Source organism: Sardina pilchardus, chromosome 24 (assembly GCF_963854185.1).
Source record: "Sardina pilchardus chromosome 24, fSarPil1.1, whole genome shotgun sequence".
Classification (NCBI taxonomy): domain Eukaryota; kingdom Metazoa; phylum Chordata; class Actinopteri; order Clupeiformes; family Clupeidae; genus Sardina; species Sardina pilchardus.
This window is the reverse complement of record NC_085017.1, coordinates 25,299,632-25,319,631: the sequence shown is the minus strand read 5'-3', so window position 1 is coordinate 25,319,631 and position 20,000 is coordinate 25,299,632. Positions and strand designations below refer to the sequence as shown.

Here is a 20,000-nt window from a genome sequence, read left to right as displayed (position 1 = left end):
CGGTTATTTTCTTCCCCTTTGTACTTTGTGCGGCTGTGGTCGTATCCTTTTCGGAACACAACACATACTGCGGCGTGTGAGCAGGGGCAGTGCCGAACCCATGCACAGCAGGGGCATGCACAACCCCGTGCTGGTGAGGTGTGGGGCCACTTGCATCGTGTCGGCGATTCCATCGGTGCGTACTGGTCGTCCTCGTGCTTTACCCCAAATCAGTGGTCAGCGTTCTGTGCCATGCTTGACCAGTGTGTACTTGGCTCGTCATGTCAAGCTGGGCTTGTCTTACTTTCTGTCGTGCATTTTTCCGCAGAACGCGCCGGGCCTAATATAGCCTCCATTACCAACATGCACTTCAGTACACTGCAGAAGCACCTGGGCAAAATCTGTGGTCTTGCCATTGATATTGCACAGCAATCCACTGTGTGTGTGTGTGTGTGTGTGTGTGTGTGTGTGTGTGTGTGTGTGTGTGTGTGTGTGTCTGTCTGTGTGTGTGTGTGTGTGTGTGTGTGTGTGTGTGTGTGAGACCCCTTCTCAGTGGGTGTCTGTGTGTGTCTGTGTGTGTCTGTGTGTGTCTGTGTGTGTCTGTGTGTGTGTGTGACCCTTAACAGTGTCTCAGTGGTTAAGTCGTGGAGATCAGGCGTCAGGCGTGACGTGCGGTGCTGCACTGATCGGTCAGCTGAGCTGTGGGCAGTGCCCTCCCGTGCTACTTGTGCTGTGTCAGTGTGCCGTGCCGCCGCCGCCGCTGCCGCTGCTGCTGTGTCTCCAGCTCTATAAATACTCCTCTGTCCCACAAGGCGGCCCAGTGAGGACAAGAGCAGCCATTTATAGCTCTCAGGAGACTGTGTTAGTTTAGCGTTCGCGGCAGGGTCTTAGCCCGATGGGAGTGTGTTGGGCTTACGTGTGTGTGTGTGTGTGTGTGTGTGTGTGTGTCTCTGGGCTGGAGGAGGGGAAAGAAATCAAGGTGATTGAAGAAGATGTGACAAGTCACTTGAAGGAAGGCCTTGAATTGCAGTAGGCTCCCTTTGGTGTGTCTGTCAGATGTCCACAGAGCTTCCACTTCCAGTGCCTTTGAAGGGGCTTGGCTGGGGATTTTTTTATGCTACAATCTATTTATCTATTTAATCAAGTAGCACTTTTATTTTGTCATTTATAGCCTTTTGCAACTGTTTCGGAACACATTGGTTTGTCGGGCCTAGCCTAGCTTAATTGTTTTGTTTCATTGGTTTAGTAAGCGATAGCAATTATGGCAGTGCATTTCTGTGTTCGTTTTGGTTTGGGCATCAGGCAGAGTGTTTCAGACTTGGTGTTCATGTCGGTGTGTTTTGGAAGTGATGTGAGCGTCATGGGAATGCGGCCACCGCCACCTGCCTCCGCGGCCGTCCCGTCCCACTGGCCCCTGTCCAGTGCTGCTCTCTGAGCGTTGGCCAGCATCGGTGATAGCGCCCTGATAAGACCCGGGATTACACAATGAAGCCGGAGCGGCCATGGCCACACGAGAGCCCTGCACGCCCCGAGGGAACGCGCAACAGGTCGCAGCCACCTGTGACCCAGCTGACTTTGGAGCGGGCTTCAAAATAAGAGACCCCTAACAACACCCCAAACGCCTCGGCGGTGTTACGATCAGTGGCCTATTGTGTTGAATGCCCTGTACTTCGCATATGGATGTTGCTGAAGGGGGCTTTTTGGAGCTGGTGAGGGAAATTAACTTGGGTCATGTGGCGATCTCCCATGATGCAATTGATGCACTGGTCAGCGCGCCACCGGGATGGACTCAGGCTATGTCCAGAAGTCAAGCGTGCACGCTGGGCAGTGTGCATTTTCCGGAAGTTACGTCAGAATAGACTGTCCGAAAGTCAAGCGCTCTCAGTAGTTGGGTACTTCGTTTGGCGTGATTTCCAAGCGTGCATCGATGCATCTTTTTTGCCCTCAGGTATCCCATAATCCATTGCGCAGCGCAGGTCAAGCTCCACACGTCATGCAAATCGTCAACACACCCCCCTCCCCGAGTCAGGTGATGCCAACTAGTTAGTGCTGTCCAAATGTAGGTAGGGACGCATACTGGGGAGCTACTACTAATACGCTACTGGGAAGAAGGTACTGGGAAGAAGGTACTACCCAGCGTGCACGCTTGACTTCTGGACATAGCCTCAGACTGCCCTCTGGGTCGAGGAGGGACTGAGTTCACGTATCATCACATGTTAATCTAGGAGGAAGGCCCATATGGTCACTTCCTTTGCCTCTGAGATGACTCTGTGCTGCTAAATGGCTCAGTAGAGTCATGAAAAAGAGCTGTGCAGATCTCGTTTTAGCATAGCCATACCCCAACCAAGTTGAAACATGAATCCCTCTTGAGTAAGACTGTCTTGCAAGAGCGTGTACGTGTACGCACACACGCACGCATGCACGCACGCACGCACGCATGCACACACGCACACACGCACATAAGCACACACACACACAGACACATTCACAGTTTTGTCAGCACAGTAAAGTAGAGTTTAAACAATTTCATCTCACCCCTTTTGCACGGCTGGGCACACACACACACACACACACACACACACAGTGTCCATCATTAGGGAGCCCATTGAGCTTGGGCAATGGTGCAGGGCGGCAGTGTTCTGTCTGTCATCGCTGGATGTTAATTTGGAGGTTCATCGCGCTGCTCAGGGCCGTGTGCGCTGGTAGCCCGCAGCTCGGAGGGGCTTGTGTGTGTGGAGCACAAAGCGTGCGGCGGAGAGAGCCCTGCTGCTTGTGCTTGTGCTTGGTGCTTAGTGCAGAGCTCTGAACGCACTGTTTGAGAGTGACCTGTCAGAAGCAGTTCAGAGCAGGCTTTGCGCTTCTCGTCCAAGCGTAGAGGATCAAAATGTTCCAGGACTCAAACCAAAACACAAGTTATGTTTGGGCTCGCACACTCCTTTTCTCTCTCTCTTGCTCTCTCTCTCTCTCTCTCTTGCGCGCGCGCACAGTCTTCTTTGCTCTCTCTTTTTCGTTCTCTCTCTCTCGCGCGCACAGTCTTCTTTGCTCTCTCTTTTTCGTTGTCTCTCTCTCTCCCTCTCTCCCTCTCTCCTTTTTCACTACTCTCCTCTGTGTTTTTCCCCTCTGTCTCTGTTGCTCTCCCGCTCTCTTTCTCAGAGATAAGCTTAGACAAGTGGAGGACTGAAATAGCTGCATGCTATCTTAAGTGAAGTCAGCGTTGACTTTTTTCTGTCTTTTTTCCCCCCCCTCCTGCTCCCTTTGCCGTCTGCAGTCTGTGTACTGAACAAAATGACAGTGAAGAGTTCATGCAGACGACAGTTCAGAAGCCATTAGAAGCCTCCAGGCTGGAGGGGTATGGAGTTCTCTTTCACAGTTGCTTTTCATGCCGAAGACTGTCTTGCAGAGAGGTCTGAAGTGAAATGTTACGCAAGAACGACTGTGAGTGACACAGAGTCTGACATTTTACCTGATCCATATTAATGGGATTTTTTTAATAAGGGAATAGAGTTTAACACGACGTCCATTGCTTCATGTTGTAAAAAAGAATAGCAGTGTTGCATAAAGTGTTTTATGCATAAGGTGCCATCATTTCAAGAGTGAATCAGATGGTGCTATCATTCAGTGCCATGTGCTCCTAGTGACTTTCTCTGTCTTCTCATGATTATCTCCAAATGAACTCATATGTATGGCTTATCACAGTTCTTTTTTTGAGGAATTGAATATCATTCATTATGCAACTTAGATGGGAGTGTCTGATCATGGTCATGCATGAATCTATTCCAATTTTCCCTTGTGACTTAACTTGACTCACATCCTTCATCTCGAGTAGGATTCAGGATTGTTCAGTTTAGTGCTCTCCCCTGGGATAACTCTTCGGTGAGTTGTTTGTATGTAGGCCCGGTGTTGTTGCGTAGTGTTTGTGTTGACGTGCACTGCTGGCTCTGTCTACCATCTGCTCTGGATGCATAGTGGATCTTGAAGTGGGCAGTTGGCAGCATCTGGGTTCAACAAGTGGCCTGGTGATCAGGTTGGCTGGCAAAAGAGAGCAAATGGCCAGAACCCCCCCCCCCCACACACACACACACACACACACACACACACACACACACACACACACACACACACACACACACACTCCCGCCCCCCACTCAAGTGTTCCCATGTGCCCCAGGGCAATCCACTCCACGTTCTGGCACGATAGTCTTGTGTTTGAATGTGAACATGCATGCGAAACCTTGTCTTGCATTCCTGAGAATTCCTACAGAAGTCCTAGTGAGGTTGACATCGATAATTGTCTTTGGTGGTCATCAGTGGTCATTTGTTCAGTGTGTGGCGGCGGCGGTGCAGAGCGACTGATGGCTCTCTCACACACACACATACACACACACACACACGCACACACACACACACACACACATATATATACACACACACACACACACACACACACACACACACACACACACACATATACATACACACACACACACACACACACACACACACACACACACACGCACTCCCTGATGGCTGCTGCCTGTGCCTCTTGTCTCCCCCAGGTGCCGCTGGGAGTGGATGCGAGGCTGCCGAGGCTGAGGTCACACAGGACAGCGGGACAGCATGGCCTTAGCAGGGTGTCCTGACTTCTTCGTCCACCAGACCAACTATCAGGTAACTTGCCTACTGTACCCGCCTCGGCCTGGATCCCCTGCCATGCCATACGCCCACCACAGCAGCAAGTGGCAAGTGCATCAGGTGTCACCTGGCAAAGGCCTCCACAATGAATTACTCTTGTCATGTCACAACCCCTTAAATCAGTGGCAAACATGCACGCACACGCACACACACGCACACACACACACACACACAGTCACACACATGCACACACACAGACACACACACACACACACACACACACACACACACACACACACACACACACACACACACACACACATGCACACACACAGTCACACACACACACACACACACACACATCTTGGCCCATGTCCCATGCCTCGCTCACGCTGGAATGGAATTCCATTTCTCTCTGACCCCCACTACTGCAAACACCTCCAGACACAGTCAGACATGTGTGATTGGTCAGCTACAGTACGGTGGCCATAGCGACCTCTGGGGGGTTGTGGCATGTTGGCATGCCTGAGCATCTCCATGGCGTTGCTATGGCACTGCACAGCTGACATGTTGACATGTGAAGGGCTGGCAGCTGCTATTAATACGCACAGAGCGCTCCGTCAGCCTGTTGGCTGGCTGCTCTCCCTCATTCTGTCTCTGTGTTTTGCTCTCTCTCTCTCTCTCTCTCTCTCTCTCTCTCTCTCTGTCTCTCTCTCTCTCTGTCTGTCTTTCCCATGTTTTCTTCCTGTATCTGTCTATCCCTCTCTGTCCCTCTCTCCCTCTCCTCCTCTCTCTTGTCTTTCTCTTTGTCCCTGTCCCTGTGTCTCCCATGCCCACACTCCTCCCACTACCCCCTTGGCTCTCTCACTCTCTCTTTCATGCCTGCTAACTCTCCCTTTCCCTCCCTCCTTCCCTCCCTCTCCTCCTCTCCTACCCCCCTCTATATTCTCTTTCACTCCTACCCCCTTCCTGTTCTTCTCTCCCTCCCTCTCTCTCTGCCCTCTCTCTCTCCCTCTCTCTCTCCCTCCCTCCCTCTTCCCCGCTCTCTCTCTCTCACCCCTTTCTGCCCCCCTCTCCCCCCTCTCTGTTCTCCCTCCCTCTCTCTCTCCCCCTCTCTCTCTCCTCTCTCTCCCCTTTATCTCTCTCCCCTCTGTCTCTCCCCCTCTCTCCCCCCTTCTCTCCCTCTCCTCTCTCTCCCTTCTTCTCTTGCTCTCTGTATGTGCCACTCCCCAGCCCCTGCTTTTTGATTGCACCACATTCTGCTCACTATGGGATGTCTCCAGCAAACCAGACGTCGTTCTTGAGGCAGCTCTTTTACAGGAACAGAGTTATATTGTGATCTGACGTGTGATTGGGGAGATGACTAACTGTGGGTGATGCCTAAGCATACTGAGTTGGTGTGTGTGTGTGTGTGTGTGTGTGTGTTTATGCCAGCCAACTTCACATTTCGGAGTAAGAGTGGCTCCTCTGAGGAAATTCCACCACTTACTGGATTAACAAACCACTTGTTGCTTCTGTCATTATTGGCGCTCTCTCTTGTGCACACACACACACACACACACATACACACACACATAGAGTTCCACGTCTGTGTGTACACACTGGGCTGCTGCTGCAGTAACGCTGCCTGAGAGGCGGAGCTGTGTGTGTGTGTGTGTGTGTGTGTGTTTGTGTGTGTGTGTGTGTGTGTGTGTGTGTGTGTGTGTTTTGCGTCGCTGATGTTATTGTTGTTGTTTATGGTCACTGATTGAACATGTCGTGGCTTTTGTGTACATAAATAAGCCTGAGTGAGCAGTGACCTGGTTCTGTGCGGTTGTATAACTCAGCTGGAGGTTTTCGGAGAGGTTTGGGGAAGGGTGCCAGAGTCTCCCCGTAGGGCCAGCAGGCTGGACGGCTGCCCGATCCCACTGTTAACCCGGCCCACCACTGCACACAAACCCTACCGGACTTACCCTGAGCACACAGACCCTACCGCTGTCTCACAGTCGACATACATTCTCTCGTGTGTCTATATTGTATGTAGGAGCTTTGGCTCAAACGACACGCTTGAACTACAGATGGAGGTTGTGTACTAACTTGTAATCGGCGGGGCTAAGGCTCATTAGTTCACTTATTAGTTTGAAGGATTTAAGTAGTATGTTAGCTATGCCGGAGCAACACGCTTACATGTATGCAAACCGTGCATGAGCATGAGTTCGAAAAACACACTGTTATGGAATTCTTTATACGAGCTAATTGGTTCGTGGAACCAGCAAAAGTCGGTTAAAGGCGACGGCACCATATAAATTCAACACTGTTGAAGAGAGAGAGGGAGGGAGGGAGGGAGGGAGGGGGGCGAGCGAGCGAGGCATCGAAATGATTCCCATCATCTCAACTGGCACGAGGGCAGGACTCTCCTCGTCTGGCAGCACAAGCTGTCTCTTACTGGTGTGCGTCCGCGTTAAGGGCCCGGAGCCTTCTCTGGAAAAGGGATCAATGCGGAGAGGTGAGAGGTGAGGAAGGAGTCAGCGAGCGGCAAAACACGAGCGCACAGTCATTTGTTTGGCACCCGCCGAGCATATGCTCGGATTCCCAGAATTCTGTTCCGCGGAATTCTTAACAGTCACTCTGGCTGCCTGGATCGAGCTGCGCCCCTCCCCCCCCCCCCCACCTTCTCCTCCTCCCCGACTTGTGTGGTGCAATGGCCAATTCAGCGGGTGCAGGATATTTTTGTTTTGGAAGGGATGATGCTGCTGCTCTCTGTGTGTCTGGCTGAGGAGAAAGTAGAGGGAGCAGAAAAGGAGGTGAGGAGAGGAGAAGATGAAGGAGGTGAGGTGAGGAGAGGAGAGAATGAACATAGTTTTTTTTCGAGGAGGAGGCAGAAAGAGGATGTGCACATTAGAGGGGAGTAGCAGATCAGTTGAGCTCCAGAGGAGGGTCTGAAGAGTTGTAATGGAGGATGACCAGAGAGGGAAGAGAGGGTACAGGGGAGGAACGCAGTAGATGGGTAAAGCTCATGCACGTGAGGAGGGGAGGAGGACTTGGAGAAGTGCTGCGGGTGTGAGTGAGCGCTAGTAGGAAGGAGGAATGAGCGTGTGTGTGTGTGTGTGTGTGTGTGTGTGTGTCCCCTCATGCATATGTATGTGTTTTAGTCTCTGTTCCCATGTACTAGGCATGCATGTATGGTTATTGGTTACCATGTATGGTTAAACTAATTCAGTGTCTAGTCTCTGATCTTGACATGTCAAAATAAATCAGGCCTCTGCTTCCTGTCTGTGTCTATCTTCGTGTACACACACCTTTTGTAGATGACCCTTACCTGTGTGTGTGTGTGTGTGTGTGTGTGTGTGTGTGTGTGTGTGTGTGTGTGTGTGTGTGTGTGTGTGTGTGTGTGTGTGTGTGTGTGTGTGTGTGTGTGTGTGTGTGTGTGTGTGTGTGATTTGTAATTTATAGTGTTGGGTCAGAGGTGGGCTGGCACTAACTTGCGTTCCTAATCGTTCCTTGGGGTGAGCGTAGACGACCTGGGTCACATGATGCAGCCTTCTAGGAACTGGCCCTCCTGACTGACAGGGAGGATCAGCTGGAGGCTTAAGGTTTACATAACAGCCTCTGAATCTGGAATGCATCCAAAGTGTGTGAGCCTACACACACACACACACACACACAGCATGACACATGCACTTCGACACGTACACCTCACAGAGAACTGTGGAGAAATTTAACTACCTGCATCCATCGTAAATGGTCACACACTTCCAAACACATACATTCTGATATGCCCTCAGAGTTCTATGAAGCATCCTAATCACAGTGTTATATTTTATATACCAGAGGATAGTCGGTTCGTTTGCAGAGAGACAGTTGTGGTGTTTTTATTTCAGTGAACTACATCCAATCTGTGGCCTGCTGATTCCTCTCTTGCATGTAAATGGGGATTTCTTTACTGAGTAAATGTGAATGAGTGTGTTCTAAGACATATACGGGCACCAATTTGTCTGACGGATTTGTGCGATCTGGGGCTGAGTTGTTGCTTGTTTGTTTTTGTAGCTGGTTTTCTCGGCCGTTGCTGACGAGTGGTTTAATTGTAGTTTGGAGATGGTTCCATGGCCGTGACGGCTTTCAACTGCATGTTGTCCCAAAAGGATATGTGTGTGTTTCTCTCCCTCTCTCTCTCTCTCTGTGTGCGTGTGTGTGTGTGTACAGTGTGTGTTCTCTCTCTGTGTGTGTGTGTGTGTGTGTGTGTTCTCTCTCTCTGTGTGTGTGTGTGTGTGTTCTCTCTGTGTGTGTGTGTGTGTGTGTGTGTGTGTGTGTTCTCTCTCTCTCTCTGTCTGTGTGTGTGCGTGTGTGTGTGTGTGAGAAGGTAAGGAATAAAGGGAGAGTAGTAGGGCAGTAGTGTGTGTTTGCCATGAGGGCTTTGCAGCGGGCTACGCTGTGTAAGCCATTAGAGCTGCCTCTTCTCAGAGCTGTAAATTTCATTCGGCCAGTTTTATAGATGTTTTCAGAGAGGACAGAGCGAGCGAGCGAGGGAGCGGGAGAGTGGAAGAGGGGAGCAGGGGGAGACGAGAGACCTCTGGCAGAGTCCAGTTCCTGGAAACCTCACTTCCGTGTTCTCGCCTTTCGTAGAAAACTGGAAATTGAAAATGTGGTTTTATTTTTTTTTCTTTCCCCCGTCTCTGTGTGTCATTTCTTTTTTTCTCTCTCTCTCTTTTACTCTTTTACTCTCTCTCTCTCTGTCATTCTCTCTTTCTCTTTGCATCTAGTGCTGCAGGCCTGTCAGAGCTGCTTTAAATTAGGCCACATTTCTTAAGAGTTTAGTGTTTTAGTTTTACTGACTGACTTAATGTATGTGTGTGTTTGGAATTGTGTATGTGTGTGTGTGTGTCTAACCCTAACACACACACACACACACACACACACACACACACACACACACACACACACACACACACACAGACATCTAAATATACATATATAGGACTGATTGATTTGTCACTGTGTTGCGGTCAGGCTGTGTGGACTCCTGAGTGGTGTCTGAAGCGCGGGTGAGTGGAGTGTGTGTGGAGAGGAGTGTGTGTGTGTGTCCGTGAGCAGATTAGGCCGCTAATCTGGTTTGGGAGAGGCGATGTTGACACGTGGCCGTGTGTCCGCGGCAGAGCAGCGCCCCGCCGCTAATCTACGCGTTAAAACTGCGCCGGGGTCAGTGGGGAGGAGGTCAGGGGCCAGCGCTTGTTTCTGTACACACTTGGACACACACACACACACACACACACACACACACACACACACACACACACACACACACACACACACACACACACACACACACACACACACACACACAGTGTGTCAGTTTGTTTGTGTGCGTGTGTGCATCGTACACACACACACACACACACTGGACTCCTAGTACTCCTAGACTCACACATGTACTGTACATAGTACTGACACACACACACACACACACACACAGTGTGTCAGTTTGTTTGTATGCGTGTGTGCATCGTACACACACACACACACTGGACTCCTAGTACTCCTAGACTCACACATGTACTGTACATAGTACTGACACACACACACACACACACACACACACACACACACAGTGTGTCAGTTTGTTTGTGTGCGTGTGTGCATCGTACACACACACACACACACACACACACACTGGACTCCTAGTACTCCTCACACATGTACTGTACATACTGACACACACACACATATAATCTCAATTTGTTTTGGTGTCAAAGTAGGTGACAGGTGCTGCTTGCGGTGGTGGTAGGTAGACAAATGAAGGTTAATTCAGACAGAAATGCAGTTTAGGGCTGGTAAAAATGAGCCTGCTTCATAAACATTGGTGCAGAAAAGGACTTAAGTGGGTATAGTGAGTGACGTGTCAATGCGGTCTATAAAGAACGGTACTTTTTATTTAACATCGGAGTCATCCTAAAGAGACCCATTATGTTGTAAAGTAAACTGCTCAAAACAATTTAATGGTTTTGGTATCGAAGAGCCTGAAGTCAGTCGGTCCGTGATCACATCACACCATCGATCTGGACTCCTAAGACCTGGTGTTAAGCGGTTATGAAGAAATTTTGAAGGAGCTCTTTGCGAGCTGCAGTAACAAAAAATGTAGCAGACGACCCAAGAAGCTGTCAGCGTCTGATGAGCTGCACCGAAAGGTCACTTCCTTGAGGGACGGAGGGAAACCCAGCAGCGTGCTGGCGCAGCATCTGGCCCAATCGTCTGGCCCCGTCGTCTGGCCCCCGCGTGCGAGGAGCCGCCCACCTCTCGCCCGCCTTTCAGAGCGAGTGTTTTGCGGAGAGGCATCAAGTGGAGACCCTGGCGAAAGGTGAACATTATTTCATCTTCGAGGGCGTAAGCAGAATCCAAACATCCCGATTTCTTTTGGCTTAGTGAGCGAGTCCTGGACAAAAACGAAAGAGGAGGCGAGGAAAAGCCTTCCTTGTGGGTGGATCCTCCCCCTGTGAGGAGCAGCGGTGACGGACTCGGTGCTGATCTGGGGGCGCTTCGTCAGCCGAGTCTGGTTTACAGCAGACAGGATGATGAGTGCATAGATCACGTCGGGCCCTGGTGATGAAACGTGGTGTATCTTGGGGAGAATCTTCAATCGGTGAAGACTGGGTCTCAGCCCAAGACATGGTGCCAAACACATACACACACACTCCCGCACACACACACACACACACACACACACACAAACACTTACGGCAAGTACACACAAACACACTCTAAACCACACACACACACACACACACACACACACACACACACACACACACACACACACGAAAACCACTGTACACTACACTCCAAACACATACTGCAAGTCCACACAAACACACTCTAAACCAAACACACACGACACATTCCCCACGCACACACACACACACACACACACACACACACACAGAAACACTTACGGCAAGTACACACAAACACACTCTAAACCCCACACACACACACACACACACACACACACACACACACACACACAAGCAAACACAATTAGGTCTTAGTCCTACTTGGAGCAGGAGTCTCCAGATGGAACACTTAGAGCATTAGGCCGGCCACCCTGGAGCCCCGACCTCAACATAATTGGAGCTGTGTGGGACCGCTTGGACAGCGAAGAGAACAAAAAGCAGCCCAAGTCCAAAGAAGAGTTATGGCGAATCTTACATGAAGCCTGGAAGAATGTACCGCAGAACAGAACAGAGCCGTGCACCAAACCGCCTCAGTTCGACATTCTAAGAAACGCCACATGAAGTGCTGTGTGAAAAACACACATTCTTCTTGCTTTTTATTGTTTGTGTGTGTGTGTGTGTGTGTGTGTGTGTGTGTGTGTGTGTGTGTGTGTGTGTGTGTGTGTGTGTGTGTGTGTGTGTGTGTGTGTGTGTGTGTGTGTGTTTCTGTTAACCTAAATGTGTTTTTGTCTAGTAAATGTGATGCCAATGATCTACAACACAGAAACTGTTTTAAATGCTGTGCAGCTCATGACATGTGTTTGTTGTCTGTGTGTGTTTCTTTCTGTGCATGCTTACATTTCTCTGCTGTGTTGTGTCTGTGTGTGTATTTCTTAGGCATGTTACCAGGACTATTACCAGGACTATTACACAACAAGTATGATGTTATGTAGTAAACAAAAAAGTATACACAAAGCTAAATGTTTTATATTTTAGGCTCTTCAAAGCAGCCAACTTTGGCTGTGATGAGCTCATTTTTACACTCTTGTCACTCTCAGAACCACTTTAAGTTTGACAGCCCTGAAGGAGTTCCCATACATGCTGAGCACATGGTGACTTTGTTTTCGTTTCGTTTAGGAGGAACAAGGATGTTTGTCAGGCTGTCTGTTTGCGTGTGTGAGATCTGAACTGTTTACTAAACTGAATTTCTGTCTCTTTCTGTTTGTGTCTCTCTCTCTCTCCCTCTCTCTCGCTCTCTCTCTCTCTCTCTAGGATAAGGTGGACCGCTCAGGCTCTCACCAACCTTCCAACCTCATTGGCTCTGGATTCCAACAGTCTTCCAATCGGAATTCACCCAGCCATCAGGGTAGGTGCCCTATAGGAGCCTACCCTCCGGCCTAGGCCAAGCACACACACACACACACACACACACACACACACACACACACACACACACACACACACACACACACACACACACACACACACACACACACACACACACACACACACACACACACACACACACACACACACACACACACACACACACCATCTCCTCACACTAAGCGCAGCTCCCGAGGTCCATTCCTGCCGCTCCTCACAGGGCCAGGGATAGCAGTGGGCCTGAATAAGCTGACCCCACCTCACCTTCCTGTTCTTAGAACGGGCGGCAGAGCTGCTCGCAAAGCAGGCGGCCGGCTTCCAGAAGGCCGTTCCAGGCGGCTCTGAGAAAGAAGGCTCGAGCAGTTTCATGTGAAGAGTAAAGATGGCAGATGACGCAACACAACCCCCACCTGCACGCACGCACACACACACACACACACACACACTCAGAGACACACACACACACACACATGCGCACACACACACACACACACACACACACACACACACTCAGAGACACACACACACACACACACACACACACACACACACACACACACACACACACACACACACACACACACACACACACACACACCTCCTGCTTTCTCCTGTTGGCCCCTCTTGTTGGCTGATGCTGGTCTGACCTCCGTCTCTGGGCTGTCTCCTGCGCACTGGCATGCACTGTTGAGTCTGAGATCAGATATGCAGACGATATGAGGTGAAAGATAACACCGGGGCAGAGCAGACGGGGGGGATCTGGAGCCTGTGACTGCAGCTTTCTTTTGCTTTTGGCATCATTCGTTAGAAGAGTTTAGGGTGCACTGGGTGTCTTGAGGACCTGAATAGACATTTACCAAGTTTTCACTCTGTTCCTGTGCTCTCTCTCTCTCTCTCTCTCTCTCTCTCTCTCTCTCTCTCTCTCTCTCTCTCTCTCTCTCTCTCTCTCTCCTCTCTCTCTGTGTACTTGTGTGTGTGTGTGTGTGTGTGTGTGTGTGTGTGTGTGTGTAGAGAGAGAGACTGTGTGTGTGTGTAGGTAGAGAGTGTGTGTGTGTGCGGTTCTCTGTGTTTTAGTTCTCCTTAGAGATTGTGATGATTGATATGGATGTGTATGCCATACATACAGTGTTTGTATTTATGTGACCATGTGGGAATGAAAGTGGGTCTGTTTACTTGTTTTCATGTTAGTAGGAGATTGTTGTTGTGCGGTGTGTTGGTGTTGTAGTGTATGGCTTCTAACAGGTCACGGAGTGCAAAGGCTGCTGCTCCTCCCCTGAGTCACATATACTCCGCTATACATACCGAGCACCGCTTTCCCAGAATCCTCTGTTTTTTATGGGTGAATGGCGGCTCGGGCTGGCTGTGTGTCTGCGCTCCAGATGCTGAGGTCACACACACACACACACACACACGCACACACAAATGCACATACACACACACACACACACACACACACACACAAATACACGTCTGCCTCAGCGCTTTCCTCTTCCTCCAGCGCAGCACGATTTCCGAGAAAGCCCAGAGTTGGAGTTCCAAGCGGAACACCGTCTGGAATGCTGTAAATCTTGGAATTGGGTTTGTTCCGACAGTGGAACTCCATATGCATCATCCAGCACATGGCCTAGCAGCATGAGCAGGCCAACACACTGGCACTCACTGCCTCTCTGGGACGCCAAAGCGCACACATGCGCACACACACACACACACACATGCGCACACACACACACACACACACACGTGCACACACGTGCACACACACACACACACACACACACACACACACACACACGAACACAATCACACATGCAGACTGTCTCACCCACTTTCTCTCCCCCTCTCTTTTTACACTCACACACACACACACTCGCCCAAACATACGTACGCTTAGGCTGATGGTTACTAATCCTGATCATTAAGAGACGCAAACACTCCCACAGTGTTGTGCTTTGCTTCCTCTAAGACACTAAATGAAACATTTCTGCAGCTGTCGGTCGAACTCGCTAAGTCATCGCCCCAGCAAGACGTCACTGATTGACCGCCGCAGCGAGCTGCGGCTGGTCGTTGTGACGCGGTTGCTGATTGGTCGCTGTGGTGGCTGGTTGCTCTTGGCCCTGATGGAGCTGTTGCTGACTCTGTTGGCACCCGGGCAGGATTGTGACATTTGATAAGACAGCTGTGGTTGTTTGCCTGAGTGTGTGGGTGGCGTGGACCGCCCCAGCGAGCCTCAGTAAGTGTGGCTGCCTGTGGATTCCCTGCTGATATCACTGATTAGGTGTCAGCAAGTGAGGTGCGAGTGTTTGTCAGGACAGGTAATTTGAAATATGCTGCGGGGTGTGGGTGTGTGTGTGTGTGTGTTTCTGTGAGTGTGAGTGTGTTTTTGTGTGAGAGATAGAGAGAGAGAGAGAGAGAGAGAGTGTGTGTATCTTTGAGTGTGAGTGTGTTTTTTTGAAAGAGATAGAGAGATTGTGTGTGTGTGTGCGTGTGTGTGTGTGCGCGCCTTGAGGCAGTCCGTGTGTAAGCTCATTCGTCTTTGTTGAACTGTGTTGTTGACAGCTCGACAGCTCTGGGCCAATATACCTGCACCCGCCTGACGGGACACAGTCAAATACACACACACGCACAGCTGTCATGCCTGCCTGTCTGAACGGTCTTCTGTGTGAACACGGTTCACGAGAGTTCGCTCGTCATGTTTGTGTGTGTGTGTGTGTGTGTGTGTGCGAGCGACTGATGGGTGGAGCAGTGTCTAGTAGCTATTGCTCAACTCTCAACAGCTGATCGTGTCCTACCATGTGTTCCTTTAAAGCCGCAAGGTACTGTACTCGGCCTGGGCAGTGTACATAAATCATAAAACACAACTCCCGACGCATTCATTGTTTGTTGTGTAGAATGTCAGCACTGGGTGGTGATGAGCGAGAACAGGCCTCAAGGGCCTGTTCATAGTCTACGCAGGCCGTGAGGACTTGGCTGACACGCGGGTGTCGAGGATCCCACTCGTAGTCTACGCAAGCTACGCAGATGAATGCGCCCACTTGGCATGGCGCTTGCACCAGCGTATTTTTATTATTTTTTTAACATACATTTGGACAACACATTGGCCCATTTGTGCCTGTGTTACCCATTTATTCCCATGGCAACCTCAGTGGTCTCTTGCCAAGATCCTCCTGCTTTTTTTTGTGGACTGGAATGTGCCTCGAGTACGTTGGGGGGGGGGGAAGTGGATTTTGTGGCGACTGGTTGCTCCGTGTGCCTGGAAATGCAGTTTGTGGCGTTGAACACTAGAGGCCATGTTGCGTATTTCAGACGGATTTACGGGCATGATTGACAATCAAATGGAGACGACAGACGAGGCATCAAACTCTATTTGTGTAGCTTGATGTGTCTGTGTTTATCTAGCTTGTGTGACTTTGAATCAGCATTGAACTTTGCGTGAAGGCAATGCCGACTGCTTGGTCAATGCGCCCTTTGTGTTGATAGCTGATGTACCTCAGCAGTCCACTCTGGGTAGTTGGCATTAGGCTAGTTCGCTGACTTAAAACATTTTAGCAAATATCTGAACACATTACAATTATATTTAAACACAGCAGTCTATGGAGTTTACAACTCCTATTGTTTTGCATTTGCAGTGGTGAGCTACACTAACACACAGTACACATCTGAAGAAGGTTCAGGATGGCATAGAGGTGTAGCTACCACATCAATTCAACGCAGAACCATAAGTCAGCTCGTAGAGGGAGATGAGTGTTTCACACTTCACTACCTAATGGCAATGTAAATAAACAGCCATAGTATAGGCTATTATGAACATATGAGCAACGTAAAACAGTTTCTGTAACACCATCTCAATTTTCGGTTTGACCAGCAGCATATAGACGTTTATGTTTGTAAGGGAGTTGTTGAGTGCTTCCATGATCAGCTTTCAAATCAACCAGCTACACATGACTACACAAGCTGGGCTGCGACTGGAGTCTGCAAATGACCCCGGCACAGCAAAGTGGGACGTCTGGTTGCTTGAGTAGGGATATGCCGCATAGTTTTCCTCTGCAGAACAGTCCTTACTTTGTGGGTATTGGTAGTCTGCGGATGGACCGTGTGCAGGTTTTCGTTGCTGAGGTTCAGGCTGGTCCGTGTCGTTGTCGGCCGCTGCAATCCAGATTGCTGAGGAGAAGGCATCCGCTCTCACACTGGACAGAATATTCCAGAAGGAACTCCAGGAATGTAAACGCTCCCTACATGCCCTCTTCAGGAATAAAAGCTACAGGCCACATGCCTCCCTCTGTCCAGCACTGGCTGTTTTTCTCTCTGCCTCTTTTCTTCATGTCCGTTTTTGTCCCCTTGCCTGGGGCGATCCACTTTTTCTGTTTTGTTTTGGCATCTCTGTGATTAAAAAAAGACTTCTCACTCTCAAGCTTGCACATCTCTCTCTCTCTCTCTCTCTCTCTCTCTCTCTCTCTCTCTCTCTCTCTTTCTCTCTCTCTCTTTCTCTCTCGCTAGCACAGTCTCTCACTCTCTAACTAGCACTCATGTCTCTCTCTCAAGCTTGCACATCTCTCTCTCTCTCTCTCTCTCTCTCTCTTTCTCTCTCTCTCTCTCTCTCTTTCTCTCTAGCTAGCACAGTCTCTCGCTCTCTAGCTAGCACTCATGTCTCTCTCTTTCTCTCTCTCACTCTCTCATATTCCCTCTCTCGCTCTCATTCTTTCTGTCTCAGACTCTATCTCTCCCAAGGCTTGCATACATATTTCTAGCCTGATCTAGGCACAGTTTTCTAAACTGGCACAGTCAATCTGTCAAGTCAAATTCACAATTCCTCTCGAGCCAAGCTCATTCTATTTTCATGTCAAACTCCTCTCAGTCTCTCTGCCTGAAGCCACAGTTTCTTAGTCTGTTAGTCTCAGTCCAACCTCACATTTTCACTCGTAATCCAATCAAATCTCTCTCTAGCTTACTCCATTTTTTTTTTTTTTAAGTATATTTTTTGGGGCTTTTTATGCTTTTAATCAGATAGGATAGTAGAGAGAAACAGGAAGTGAGTGGGAGAGAGAGTTGGGGTGGGATCCGGAAAGGACCGCGGGGGCGGGAATCGAACCCGATTCGCCGGCGTGCAGTGCAGGTGCCCCAGCCAGTCACGCCACGGCTTGGGCCGGCTTACTCCATTTTTTTTTATTACCAACCCCACATGGTTGTAGCTCCGTATCAGCCCATGTTCCACATCCATGAGGCTCCCTGTGTGACACTAACCCCACTTTAATGTTCTCCTTACCCTGTACACTCCCTGGTACCAACCTGTTCAGCAGACATATCATGTGAGGCTTACTGTGTCACTGCTGATGTTCTCAACTTCATCAACATCTACATAACAAGAACCCCCCCCCCCCTCCCCTCATTAGCAAAGGAATTATTACAGTCCATCCACTGAACGAAATGAGCACAACCTTAATCTGGCCCCGACCAGTAATTCCTCATCAGAATGCGGGAGGTGACGTGCCCTAACGGTGAAGTGCACAGTTGGACACTCCCTTAAAAAAAAAAAAACATTTGAAGTGCAGTGAAGGAGAACTCGTTTTTGTGTATTTAGATGTGCAAATACACTGTCATATGATACTTTGAAAGTAAATGATGAATTGGGTGAAGTCTTACATCCGCTAAACAACAGAATCGGTTCTGTATGATGGTCATTTTGCACCAGTGGGATGTAATCCTGAGAATTAATATATGTCCTGTATTAATGTGGGATAAAAAAGAAACTTTGAAAATCAATAAATACATAGTTTGAAAAAACACACACACAAAAAAACCAACAGAACTGGAAGCCGTCCAATGTCCCTGTGTTCACCTGCTGAACTTGCCTCGCTCCTGACCTACTAAACTCTGGTGCCTAACTGACTAACCCCACTGTGACTGGCACCATGTTCACCCGCAGTAACTTGGAGACACACAGACCTTCAGCGTAGACACCCTCGCATGCACGCACACACGCACACACACACACACACACACACGCACACACACACACACACACACACACACGCACACACACACGCACACACACACACACACACACGCACACACAATTTGCAGCCTGTCACTGTGGTTACCATGAGGAAGGGGATGTGAGGGTACGGGAGCGGTAGCCCCATGATTGCCCTTTATAGTTTTATAAGCCGATGTGGTGTGCATGTGTGATGAGTTTGATCTTTTCTTTGGTGTGTGTGTGTGTGTGTGTGTGTGTGTGTGTGGACAGAGGGAGAGGAGTGTGTGGTTAGAATATGTGATGCGATCTAGGAAAACCCTTCACATGGTGCATTCAAAAATCCCTGATTTTATTTATTTATTTATTTTTGCTCTGTTTTAACACTCTCTGGTGAAATTTCACCAACTTAAGATTTTGATCCTAGTAACATGACAAACACTGTCTCCTATCAAAATCCAGGATACCATCCTCCAAAAATCTTGGATGTTTCTAGGATGGGGTCAGAATCTTAAGTGGGTAAAGTTGCTCCATGTGAAGGGTTTTCCCTGATCGTATTACATGTGTGATGATATTATTTGTGCCCAAAATGTGAATTCAGCCGTCTACCATTTTGGAAGAGAGCAAGATTTAGAGGAAGACTTTTAATGAAATCTGGTGCTTTTATGTACTGTAATGTCCAAAATTATTGTTCCAACCTGCAGTACCATGTTAGGGGAGTGTAGATGAGAACCCCCCCCTCCACACACACACACACACACACACACACACACACACACACACACACACACACAAGTATACATACACACACACACACACACGCAAGTCTTAGGGCTACGGAATGTGAGGAATGTGGTGTGTGGAGGGGAAAGTATTGCAATGAAACTTGTCGGGGTTTACCCTCTCCTCTCTCACTCACACAGACACACACACTCACTCACTCACTCACTCACTACCTCACTCTCACTCCCTCCCTTTCTCTCTCTCACACACACACACACTCACAAATAGTAGTGATGTCTTTGTTTTGCCATAAGTTCTCTCAGTGCAGTCTGCTGCAATCTACCAAAGTTCTGGACACACACACACACACACACACACACACACACACACACACACACACACACATGCTTCTACGCATGCTGACTTCAAGCTTGGCACGAGCCAGCAGGTTCCATTCAGCATATTCCATAGTGTTCCACACACACAGTTCCACACAGTGTCCGCATCAAAGTGTGTGTGTGTGATCTCCGCAGCTCGGTGTGAGTGGGCCGAAGGGACATCACGACACTTGTCCTGCCCTGAGGGCCCGTCTGAGGACGAGGGCGGCCACCTGAGGCCAGTGACCGGCT

The 20,000-nt window shown here is 49.3% G+C and overlaps 1 protein-coding gene across 1 annotated transcript in view; it reads left to right on the top strand.

The window, feature by feature from the left end:
• grb10a (growth factor receptor-bound protein 10a) overlaps positions 1 to 20,000 on the top strand; it is a 79,461-nt gene that overhangs the window by 6,647 nt on the left and 52,814 nt on the right. The window contains exons 2-3 of the mRNA XM_062529218.1: positions 4,536 to 4,647; positions 12,567 to 12,660. Of these exons, the coding sequence (XP_062385202.1) occupies positions 4,597 to 4,647; positions 12,567 to 12,660 (145 nt within the window). The 5' untranslated portion in view covers positions 4,536 to 4,596. The remainder of the gene's footprint in view (positions 1 to 4,535; positions 4,648 to 12,566; positions 12,661 to 20,000) is intronic.